Source organism: Pelecanus crispus, chromosome 1 (assembly GCF_030463565.1).
Source record: "Pelecanus crispus isolate bPelCri1 chromosome 1, bPelCri1.pri, whole genome shotgun sequence".
NCBI lineage: Eukaryota > Metazoa > Chordata > Aves > Pelecaniformes > Pelecanidae > Pelecanus > Pelecanus crispus.
In genome coordinates, this window is record NC_134643.1 from 58,706,970 (window position 1) to 58,718,993 (window position 12,024).

General features: G+C 53.4%; 1 protein-coding gene across 2 annotated transcripts; it reads left to right on the forward strand.

Annotated features, from left to right (window-relative positions):
- Positions 1-1,724: 1,724 nt before the first annotated feature.
- On the forward strand, positions 1,725-11,558 carry CBX6 (chromobox 6). 2 transcript variants are annotated; one of them, XM_075717179.1, is made up of 5 exons: positions 1,725-1,793; positions 1,950-1,993; positions 2,179-2,244; positions 2,433-2,499; positions 10,584-11,558. In XM_075717179.1, exons 1-5 carry the CDS (start codon positions 1,725-1,727, stop codon positions 11,556-11,558), a joined length of 1,221 nt encoding a protein of 406 aa, XP_075573294.1. The 2 variants fall into 2 exon arrangements, with proteins under 2 accessions (XP_075573294.1, XP_075573303.1); XM_075717188.1 differs by having other exon boundaries at positions 10,638-11,558.
- The last annotated feature ends 466 nt before the right edge of the window (positions 11,559-12,024 follow it).

A 12,024-nucleotide genomic window follows, 5' to 3' on the forward strand; every position in this document is an offset into this window, starting at 1 on the left:
ATCTAAATGCAGAAGTATCAGTGGTGAAGTACACTGTGGTTCAGTCCTCGACCACAGAAACACCTTGTTCTCCGAATTGTTCGTGTCTCCTGAACCAGGGTCCGCATTGCTGTCCGTTTGCCGTCTCTGTCAGCATTCAGCAACCTCTCCATCCACCCCCCTTCGAATGAGGGCAAGGTGTCGGGGAACGCATCCTCTCTTGACTTTTTCCTCTGGTCAGAGAGCTTGTGGTGGCTGCAACACTTCAGCTGCTGAGGTGGAAAAGAACACAAGGCTAAAGCAGGTCTTGCCTGAATCACAGCTGGAGATGAAATGGCTACTTCTCCTACCTGCCCACCTTGATTTTTGGAAATCCATCCCTGCTGGTACTGATAAATATAGCCGTTTCCAGAATATCCTCCTTCTGGGTGGAACTTCTGAGCCAGAGGTGGAAAGGGGAGGTGAATGCAAACGGGGAAAGGGCCACAGGGGCTGTGAGCGCTCCCGGCCAGGCTGGCTGAAAAACATGTAGCTGGGGAGGTCGTGGTGGGTCGAGAAGGCAGCAAAAGCAAGTTGGCCATTGCTACGGCCCTCGTCACAGCTCCCCCTTCTTCCAGAGGATATCACTCTGAAACGCACCCCCTCCTCACCCTAAAAACAGAGCTAGAGCAGAAGACTCTGCTGTTCTGCCGTGTGGCCGCTGGTACCTCCAGGTAATGGCGGATCGCGAGCTCCACACGAAGACAGCTGCAGGGCCGTGAGCTTCCATTTTGAATCACAGAGAAGAATTTGTGACTGAGGGTTTTTTTCTTTCTTTTTAGTACCTGCAAGAGAGCGCAAAGCACGCTGCTAATTAAATAGGACTTTGCAGTAACACTCAGGGCAGGGAATTCCTCTAAGTGACTTAACATTTTTCTGTTTTGTTTTGTTTTTTTTTTTTTTAAAGGTTTACGTAGCATGCTTGGCCCATTTACCTTGCAGTACCTTATACTGGCTCAAAAATGAGGGCACATACAAGCGGCAGCCAAAAGGAGGAAGAAAAAAAAAAAAAAAAGGATTTAGCGCCTTTATTGTTAGTTTTCGCCTTGGTAGGTACTTCAAGACTGCCCGCTTCCCCGATCACCCCCCGGTGCCACCCCGCTGGCCAGAGAGGTGGGTGACGGTGCGGGGTGACGGCGCATCTGCGTGTGCAGGAGGAGGAGAGGAGGCTGCGCGGCCCCCGCTGCCGCCATTGTTTTAAGGGGAAAAAGAAAAAAAAAAAAAAAAAAGCCCCGTTCGGGCGGGAAGGGGGGGCTGGGGCTGAGGCGGCAGCAGCCCCGCCGCCATGGCCAGGGCCTGCCCGGGGCGGGCCTCCCCTCTCCGCCCGCTCCCCGGCCCCCGCCTCCAACGCCGCTCCCCGGGGCAGCGGCCGTGGGTCCCCCCCTCACGGGGGGGGGGGGGGAGGGGGGCGGAGACCCCGCCCTCGCACTCCCCGCCGCGCGGCCCCTTTAACGGCCGGCGCCTGCGCGCGCCCCCCACCCCTTAGCAACCGCCCCCCCCCCCCCCCCGAGGGGGGTGAAGGGGGGGGGGGGAGAGGGAGAGGAGGGTCACGCGCGGCCGCGGCGGGAGGGGGCGCGCGGGCGTGCGCGAGCCGGCGGCGGCACGAGGAGGGCGGGGCGGGGGGCAGGGGGCGGGGCGGCGCGGGCGGGCGGGATTATTATGGGCTGTGGGCGCCGCCGCCGCCGCTGCCGCCGCTGAGGAGCAAGATGGAGCTGTCTGCAGTGGGGGAGCGCGTCTTCGCCGCCGAGTCCATCATCAAGCGGCGCATCCGAAAGGTGAGGGGCCGCCCGGGGTGGGGGGGGGGGGGGAAGCCGCGGGGCTCTCCCGCTCCCCGCCGCCGGGCCCCGGCCGCGCCGCTCGCCGGCCCGCCGGGCCCCCGCCTCGCACCCCCCCCCCCCCCCCCCATCACCTCTCTCCCCCGTGTGTTGCAGGGGCGCATCGAGTACCTGGTGAAATGGAAAGGCTGGGCCATCAAGTGAGTGCATCCCGCCGGGGGGGCCGCCCCCGCCCGCGCCGCCCTGCGGGGGCCGCCCCCGGGGCTGCGGGGGACGGGGTGGGAGGGAGGGGGGTGTCTCTGTGTACGGCTGGGGGGGGGGGGTTTGGGCGCTAACCCCTTCGCTTGTGTTCCCCCCCCCGCCCCACTGCCCGCGCCCCCGGCAGGTACAGCACCTGGGAACCTGAGGAGAACATCCTGGACTCCCGCCTCATCGCCGCCTTCGAGCAGAAGTGAGTGCTCATCCCCCGCCCCGGGCTGGGGGGGCTGCAGCAGGTTTGGCTTTGGGTGGGTGAGCGGGAAAGGGCGTCCAGGCTCCCATCTCTCTTTTTTTTTTTTTTTTTTTTTTTTTTAACTTGTATGCTTCTGTTTCTCCCTTTGGGAGAAGTTTTAACTTCTTGACAAATTTGACTCCCTCAAGGGAACGAGAGCGTGAGCTGTACGGGCCCAAGAAGAGAGGACCTAAGCCTAAAACTTTTCTCCTGAAGGTAACTCTTAATTTAAATAACTTAGGCCTAGCCAAATGTCTCTCAAACCTCACCGGTGTGTGCCCTTGGAAGGAGTGGACTTTCAAGTGACTTGTGTCTGCCGCCTGGCTCTGGGAACGCGGGGACAACCCGATGGGAAAGCGGGTGGGGGGCAGGGACACAGAAGCGTGCGAGGGGAGAGCGTGTGTGCGTGCGGCGGGTGCCCCAGCAGGACGGTCGGTACACGCGGATGTGCACGGTGAGGCTGCAATCTCTTTTCCAATATCCTCTCCCTCTTTACGGCCTTCTGCTGCCGCAGTGGAGAGCTAGCCTGCCCCGCTCCCTCTTCCTTCAGCAGCCTATTCCACCTAGCCTGTGCCCTGCAACTTAGCAGCGTGCTGAGCAATCGGGCAGCTGTGGCAGGAGTCCCACTGCCACTTGTGTTCTTCGAACTGTGTTTCAGGATGTAGGTGCTCCACAAGAATTTCACAAAGGGTTTATGTTTTGATCTGTAAATTGCAGGTTTGTTTCGTTTTTTGGGGGGGTGGGGAGGGGGAGTGTTTCACCTCTGCATAGGACAGCAGCTGAAGTTTCCAGTTCCCCTCTGATAGACCCAGCATCTCTGCAAGAAGGTGTTGTCGTAGCATCTCTGTCTGCTTGCAGTGACGAATGAGGAAGATAGTCCCTACTGCAGGCCCCCCCCCCTTTTCTTACTTTCTTCTTTTTTTAATTAAGAAATCTGGTAGCTGTGTGAGCTCTGTGTGAACTCTGTGGATTTATTAGTCTACAGACAAAACTCTTTGCTTTGCTCCCCTCTTACCCCTCTTCCTCTCCAACTATGTCAATCTAGGACTTCAAATGAATGTAAAAACACAACACACCTTTGTACGATTAAGACAGATGAGCGAATTCACAGCTTCCCTGGTTCTGATCTGGTATAAAACCCTGGAGCGGCCAGGGTGGACCCTGTGGTAAGGCATCGCTATCACTAAGTCATCCTATGGCTTTGGGCAAGTCATTTAGCCTTTGTGCATGTTTCTCCATCTGTGAAACAGGTTAATACTTTCTTTTGCTTGACAGCGGTAGCAGCTTTACTCAAGTCAGTGCAGCACTTTAACTGTATGAGCACCGGAAAGAGCAGTGAGGGGTAGGGTGTCACCTCTCCTCTGCTTTAAGAGGACATAATGAAGCACACAGAAGAAATGCAGGAACAGGCGTACTCTGATGCTCCGAGTAAAACCCAGGGGACTGTGGTAATCCTTGGAAAGTCCTGCTGATGGAACTGTCCTCCTCCTCCCTTGTTGCCTGTTTTTCTGCTAACAGTTTTCTGTATCTGCAGACTGAGAACTACAAACATAACTGATATGTACCACCTCTTACTCTTTATTCAAGGAAACTAGACTAGTTGGTTTTTCTCTTTCTGGCAGTCATGCATTAAATGAAACCCTTGTGTTTAGGTTTCCAACAATGCAGAGGAACGCTTAAAGGGAAACCACCAGCTTAAAATAGTTCTCTGCTTGAATTAAAAAATACTGATATTTGTAACACCTGACATTGTTCAGAGTGGTAGAGAAGTGTTTATGCTGTGCTTTTAACATTACTGTGTGTAATCAGTTTCTTTTCAATTCTGAATGTGATACAGCAAAATCCACTGCCAATTTTTCACTCATTTAAAAAACCGAAGCCATCCCCCAAACTCAAAAATAAAACCCACTCATTCCTCCTCTTCTCCCCTTGCCCTTTAAAAATCCCCCTAAACTTGGAACCTGAATTATTCAACAGCATCCTTTGAATCACGTCCCTGACACGTTTCTGTGGCACATCTTCCTTCTGCCAGCTTCTCAAACGCTACTGAAAACCCGTAGGTTTGCAGAGCTGGCTTGGTACTTTGTAGAAGATGGATCGCGATAGGGAGCGAGATGAGCTCTCCTGAAGGCTGGTGCCACGTTGTGGGAGAGGCTGGCAGGGCAGAGCGCTGCCGCTTGGTTTGCAGCTCTGGGAAACGGAGCTGGTGAAACTGTTGGCGCTCTGACTTCCCATTTTTCTGTGACTTTGGATCCTACCCTAAAAATAACACCTCAGGCCAGGCAGCAAGAAGTAACCCTATCTCAGCTAGCCCTATCTGAACTCGTTTGGGCTCCGTTTAGGCAAATCACTGGCAATTAAACTGTGGCTAGAAACGCAACTGAGACCGGCGTGATAGTTTGTGTCGTATGCATCTCGGTCAATTCTGACCTGTGGGTCAGTTGCGGGTTTGACCTCTGCTAGCCCTGCAGCACTGGCGCTGCTGCGGGAGGAGTGGGATTGGGTTCTGCCTTGTGCATCGCTAACGATGTTTTTGATTCTTTCAGCTGCAGAATCTCTTGCCAGTGACAATTTCGGAAGCAGGGGAAGAAATTTGATTCTTGCATCCCAGAGGGAGTCTTTGGAGTTGGCAGTTAGAACAATATTCTTTTTGATCTGTTAGCTGAACAGATTAGGCCTGGATGCAATGAAGTTTAAGCAGGAGTCCGGCGTAGGACTGCTTTGGTAGACTAGTCTGCCCTTGACTTGGTGTCTTGCTAGGATTTTTCATGTGTATCAGTGCTTAAACTTAGGCTTCTGAGTCTCCAGTAAGGCATTGAAATAAGTGCCCCGCTATGCCGCTCAGTCCCCTGGCTTGTGTGGGTGTTTTAGTTTGCAGTTGGGGCTAGGTTTATTCTGGGATTAGTTCTCAAAAGCTGCGGATAGGCACCCAGGGGGATTTGCAGAAAGCATTCCAGCAGGTTAGTGGCCCACGCCTTTGGGAAAGCTTTGAAAAGCTGCATCTTCGGCCACCTGCTGCCTTTGTGAGCCAGGCTCCTGTTGCTGAGAGCTGTCTAACACTTGCCCTTTCGATCAGACTCCAAAGGGAAATTACAGTCCAGGCTTTGTAATATCGCTATCAAGATGGCCGGTGTCGAAAGTGACCCCTGCAAACTTCAACTGCAAAGTTTTGGGCAGGAAATAGGTCTTTATCCTCTGCATACTAGGGGCAAACTTTCCCACAGCTGAGATCAAGCTTGGCGGGAGGTTGTAATTCTTGGGAGGCTGCTGGTATGCTGCAAGCTTTGTGCTGAGTGTATGGGAAGCAGAGTCCTTGGTCTGAAATGGGCAGCACTGTACGTAAAGCTCTTACCTTACTACTTAGGTGTCTGGCAGAAGTCGTCCTTGAGGACAGGCCCTTCAGCTGCAGGTCAGAATGGAAGCTGGTATGAGGTTAGAAAGAGACATAGCGCATGCTGTAGTGATCTTCCTCTTTCCCCTGCTCGGTTTGTTCTTTTTATTTTGCTTTTCCCTTGGCACTCTGCTGAGAGGAATGCAAAACTCGCCAACTAATCTAATAAAGTCTAGCAAGTGCTATTAAGAGACAGAGCCCGATCTGCAAGCTCAGTGGGTGGCTAGCAAAGACCCCTAGTCGGGGTGGCTGTAAATACTAAGGTGAAAAGACTGGAGAAGGTCAATGGGGAGGAAGAAGTAAGGGAGAGCCTTAGTGGGAGAGGGGGGAAGAAGGGGCCAAGCAGTGTGGTGTTCTGTCGCTTCGCCCTTCCTTGAACTCTGAAGTTGGAGTTGGGTTTCTTTTGATCTCCTCCCTGTTCGTAAATTATCCCCGAGCGGTTTGAAAACTGACCGTTCCCCTTTGTAGCATTTTGTTCCCCATCCAGTAGGGAAACTTTAGTTTATGGCAGTGTTGCTTGGGAGAACTGTGCTATGAACTGGCTTGCTGTTGCCTTGTCACTTGGAAGACTGCAGAAGAAAGAGGGCGATAAAAAGGCAGAATGGCAGCCAAAAAGGGGAAAGAAGAGCTCTTGCGAATGCTGTTTGGAGCAAAGACTGTGGGAATGCAGGTGGAGAATAAAAGACAAAGCAGAACCAGTAATTTATGAGAGAGTAGCGCTACTATGGTGCAGCAGCGCTACTGGAAATGACTTGATTTTGAAGTAATTAACTAGAAATCCGTTGCCTTGCGAGGTCTTTTTTTGTCTTTTTCTTTTCTTTTCTTCCAAATTGCAGAGGTTTTGATATAAATCAGGTGAGAGAGGCTTTTCTAAGCACGCATCCGTGTACGTGCTTGTGTGCCTCAGTGCGTTAAGGGAATGAATGAACAAATGTGTTTGCTGGGCCTCAAGGGACATTTATTCAGAAATAGTAGGGAACAGGGGAGATATACTAGTTCCCAGGAGCAATGAGGGAAAGCTGTACAAGCTAAATAAAGGTGATACATATCCCAAAAGGGAAGGGGGGGAAGGGAGGCAATCCTAGCAATTGCCTTGCTCTTGTGACAGAGCACTGCAGCAAGCCTCCAGAAGCTGCATCCTGATGTAGGCTGAGCTGTAAGCAGAGAGTGAATTACTTTGTATACATGCTGAGTACCTCTTCAGCAGTGAGCAAATCCTGCAGGTGAAAGCAGCAAAACCCAGAGAGGTAGTTTCCATTTGGAAAACTTCTGAGTTAAGTAGCAAACTGTGGTGACACAGCTGAAAGGATTAAATGGGTTTGTTTTTCAAAGACCTCATGCTCATACAGCTTGTGAGTGTGATCAAGTAATGGATCTGTAGCAGGGAGAAGTGCGTTTCCAGCAGATAAAACTGAATGCTGAGTCTTCTCCAAACCAGAGGTAGCAAGTTACTTAATGTAAAGTTGGAAGCAGAAGGAGAGCCCAGAAAATGTGCTGTCCTCTGCAGGGAAGAGGCTTGAGTTCATATAGTCAATGCCCGAATAAACCTGATCCTGTGGTAGGAATACTGAGCTTTGCAAGTGAGAGGGCTCTGGGGGGCTGGTCTTAGATAAAGCATCTGATACTATTTTTCTTGAAACCTTACCTGGAAAAACAAGCTCCAGGTAAGCTGAATATTTGCATATTGCTCTTTGGAACTCATGTTGAAGCTGGTCACTGGGGACAGCAGTGTAGCACCTGGGTCCCAGTTTACCCCCTCTCTTAATAATCTGGCCAAAGGGGTTGGAGGTGCATGTAGTCTGCCTGGAGACTACTGAAACTGGATTTTAATAAATGCAGAGAGCTGAAACTTGAGTTAGAAACAGCTTCAGCCTTGAGGAAGTGCCTCAGAAGTAACTGGAAACACAGACACATAGCAAGTAAAGGAGACCTAGTGGTTCTGGCATGCTGGAAGAGTCCTAGCTGTGCTCTGGGGCTCTGTGCTAGCCGCCGTGTAAGCACAAAACCAAGACGGGTCTCTCTGTCAGAACAGGGCAGGAGCTGATTAATGTGCACAGGCTGAGAAAGTAAAATCAGCAGGACTATGGAAGTGGCTGGGCAGTGACCATCCCAGCATTATCGCTTTTCATTTAACATGGTTGATGGGAGGCTTTGCTGAGGAATTTGGGTGTGTATAAGGCAACTGTGGCTTGGGGCAGATGTCGGGGGAGGCCTGCTTCTTTCTCATGTGGTGGATGGAAGGCAGCGCTGTGGGCAGGTGGCAATTAGACTCGACTCTGAGCAGAGGGGCACAGAGGGGGCAGAACTCCTCGCTGCAAGACATGATTACAGGGTAGGGAATTAATCTAGAAGACATGCAGTGTTGGCAGCAGGAGAGGCCCTAAAGGATGCCTGTGTCTATCAGCTGAAGCTGTGCATCAAGGATTTCTACCCGTGCATCTGTCTGTACCCTCTGCCTGGCTTCCCTGTCCTGTGTTTTGGAATGGGACATTGTGTTGCACTCTGCTCTCTGCTGAGCAGTGGTAAATTGGCGAGAAGCCCAAAGCACGAAAGTGGCAATGCTGGAAGGGCTGGCTGTGATGGAGAGGGGCTGGGGGAGGAAGAATAAAATTGTTAATCCAGGCTGTGCTGGTATGTAATGTCAGAAAGGAAACTGTAGCTTGTCCTGGTGTCTGCCATCTGCTTCGGAGGGACCTGTGAAGACAGGGAGCAAGCACAGCCCTAGATGTGCATCTGTCTGTGCCTGTGACCTCCTGATGGGATCTGCAGGATCTCTAAGTTGTGGATCATTGGGATGGGAGGGGGAGAGTTGATGCGTGGTGCTGGGAGCTCATCTGGTGCTGCTGCTGTGCTCCAGCCTGTAGGATGGCTGGGACAGGAACTGTGTCTAACTCTTCATTTTCTGAGCAGTTTGGGGCACGGAATAATGTGTGAGGCTGAGCAAAGAGAAACTAGCTGGACACTGGGATGCTTCCTGCTACAGCAGGACGTGTTGGGGTTTGCCTGGGCTGGGGATGCTTCCCTCTAGCTAGGTGAAACAGTCCTGTACAGCCCAGGGTCAACATGGAGAGTGTCTGTGCCTGCCTTGGCAGTCACGTTACTTGTCCCTGTTTCTTTGTCAGTCGGCTAATAAAAAGTCTAGAGTCCCTGGTGCAGATGAGCCTTCAGTCTGCATTTTCACATATAACCGGGGAAGGAGGCCTCATCTTTGCAGTCCTTTTAAAGCCAGGATACAAGCAGTACTGCAGGGCATGATCCAGCATTAGCCAGGAAGGAACAAAATGTCTTCACGTCTCTGTTCTTTGCTTGTTCAGGATCTTCTGCGGTTCCCATGGGGATCTCGGTGGGAGAAGAGGCGCACTGGGTGACAGCAAAGCTCTGGGGATGTAGGGCCAGGGCTTTCAGCTTATTGTGCAAGAGCTAGCCTGGGCCCCTCGCTTAGATCTGTTAGATCCCTGCCTTTACACGCACATTTTTTTCCCCAGGCGTTTCTCTGGTAGGAGGCACAGCCTGCAGGGTGACAAAGGAGATGGTGTTGGAGTGCTTAAGCTCTTAGCTGGCAAGAAGCCATCCCGATCTTGGCGTGTGCTAGGGGGCAATGGGATGGAAAAGTTGGGGAGGAAAAGCATCTGTCTTCTAGCCCTGCAGTTCTTCTTGTGCCCACGAGATGGGGGAAGCTGCTCACTAGATGGGCAATCAGAGGGGGGCTCGCCTGTCCCCTCCAGGCCTGGGTGGCTTCTGCCTGTGACCACTGCTGAGAGGGAATAAGGCAGGGGGGTTGTTTGGGCAAGGAGTGAGGTGCAAGTGGGAGGCTGAGCTCTACAAGCAACTGTGCTCTGACAAGGGGTGGTGCAAGAATATGCTCTGGGTTTCCATGCCCACAGGGTCTTCAGGTCGTACTGCCTCAACTTACCAATAAAACTGTTGTTCCTGCTGCCAGAAGATGTTCCTGGTGCATGAACGAGGGCAGGTTTTGGCACTATCTCCAAGCACCAGAAGAGCTTAAAAGTCTTGTTCTCCTGCACTGGCTCTCAGGGAGGGCTGGCACCGAGCAGTTGAACTAGTGCTGTTCCTGCTCTGTTTCATTAGTAGGTTTCAAACAAGTGTGGTGTTCAAAAGGGACAAGACAATCTCTTCTTTGGAGGTGCAGTTAAACTTGACTTGAGTTCCAGCTGGCCTGGTCTCTGGCTTTAAACACTGGACCTCTCTTCCACGGCAGAGTAAGGATATACAATTGGCTTGTGGTCTCTAGTTAAAATTAAGCTTCAGGTCTCTGCGTTTCTTGTGTTTAGCTAAGACAGCTCTGTCAGGCCTCCATCTGTGTTTCTCAAGACCCGCTTCCACCATGCTTTCCAGAGCAGATGAGTCTGGTTGTGGGAGGGGAAGAGCAAAGTGGATGCATTACTCTTCCTCTCCCCCTTGTCTTGCGCTCATTTTGTGGAGGACCCGAAACAGTACCCTGCCATGGGACTACCACGTAATTTTTGGATGCTAACTCAACACTAGCAGCCCCAATGCCCAGGAGTACGCTTGGTTGTTTGGCTGACAGTGGAGGGTTGTGTGTGTTGGCTGATGATGACTGAGGGGGGCCTTGGAAACCATTAACTGTAACCCTGAAACATGGCTGGAAGGTGGCAGTTGCTTCCTGGGGAAGCACATGTCAACAGGGGCACTGCCTAGGAAGTAATTAGCTGTCCAAAAAAGATGTAGAAGTGCCTCATGCTTGTATGGGGGCTGTGCCATGGCTCTTAATAGTCCATAGGCATGTATGTGTGCTTGTTATTAATGTGGGTATAAATGTGGCACGGCATTCTTGTCCTGAGGTGAGCAGTGAACGATTTGAGATTTGGCTGCATCTAGGCTGCCTCTCTGACCCTGTTTTTTTTTTTCTCTCTCCCCACCACCGCAGGCTCGGGCCCAAGCGGAGGCCCTCCACATTGGGGATGTACACTTTTCTGTCAAGCCTGGTTCCAGCACCTCCTCTCCCAAGCTCCACTCCAGCGCCGCGGTGCACCGGCTCAAGAAAGACATCCGGCGATGCCACCGCATGTCCCGGCGCCCCCTGCCCCGTCCAGACCCCCAGAACGGCGGGAGCGTGGGTGGTGGGGCTGGCATCCGTCCTCCCGTCTCGCCCTTCTCGGAGACCGTCCGCATCATCAACCGTAAGGTGAAACCTCGTGAGCCCAAGCGCAGCCGCATCATCCTCAACCTCAAAGTCATTGACAAAGGTGGGAAGCCAGCCAACGGGGCCGGGGGCCTGGCTCGGCCCAAGATCCCATCCCGAAACCGCGTCATCGGCAAGAGCAAAAAGTTCAGCGAGAGCGTCCTCCGCACTCAGATCCGTCACATGAAGTTCGGCGCCTTTTCACTCTACAATAAGCCGTCCACTACACCTGCTCCCTCTCTGGAGGGCAAAGGGGAGGCTGAAGGCTCCCAGGCAGCCTCCTGTGGGCTCATTATGGGCTCCACCCCCTATGATGCCCCCAGCTCCAGCTCCTCCGGCTGCCCATCACCTGCCCCCCACTCCTCCTCCGACCCAGATGATTCCCCTCCGAAGCTGCTCCCTGAGACCCTCAGCCCAGCCATCCCCGACTGGCGCGAGTCAGAGGTCCTCGACCTCTCGATCCCACCCGAGTCGGCTGCTACCAGCAAGTGTTCTCCCCCGGGAGGGTGCGGCGGGGGGCAGACGCCCTCCTTGTCGCTTTCGTCTTCTGACCCGGAGCAGGAGGCTGGCGACTGGCGTCCTGAGATGTCCCCTTGCTCTAATGTGGTGGTCACGGATGTCACCAGCAACCTCCTCACTGTCACCATCAAGGAGTTCTGCAACGCAGAGGATTTTGAGAAGGTGGCAGCGGGCGGTGGTGGCGGAGGAGGCAGCAAGTGAGCAGCCAGGTCCCCCTGCTCCAGGGGTGTGGGGGGAGCTCTTCCTGCGAGAAGTCGTGGTGCGAATGGCTGTCCTTAGTTCTCTCCTTCTCCCCTTGGCTGTCCCTCTGCCCTCACTGCCACCCTTCCTCCTCCTTTCCCCCTGTCCACTGCCTCTTGCCTGGAGGCTGGAGCGTGTCAGTGGGGCGGAGCGGGGGCACCCACCGTTCCTGGGTGTCGCTGCTGCTGGGAGGAGGCAGGGAGGGTCGTGGTGGGGCTGGGGAGTGGTTGTTTGTCCTTGAATGTGGTGTTGTCCAACGGGCGGTGGAGCCTTTGGGGATGAGGGATGGGTGAGCGTGTGTCTGTGTGCCTGTGGGGGTGGTGGGGAAGGTGCTCTTCCTCCTCCTTCCCCTTCCGTCTTTGACAAAAACTGAAGAGGAGCTCCAGACCCTTGAGGGGAGGATGTAAGAGGATTGGAGCCCTTGCCC

What these genes read in the sequence shown, in the direction of transcription:
- CBX6 (XM_075717179.1), top strand. Translation starts at nt 1,725, where the DNA reads ATGGAGCTGTCTGCAGTGGGGGAGCGCGTCTTCGCCGCCGAGTCCATC. An exon ending in ATCGCCGCCTTCGAGCAGAA is followed by an intron (nt 2,245 to 2,432) that starts GTGAGTGCTCAT and finishes GACTCCCTCAAG; the next exon opens with GGAACGAGAGCGTGAGCTGT. An exon ending in CTAAAACTTTTCTCCTGAAG is followed by an intron (nt 2,500 to 10,583) that starts GTAACTCTTAAT and finishes CCACCACCGCAG; the next exon opens with GCTCGGGCCCAAGCGGAGGC.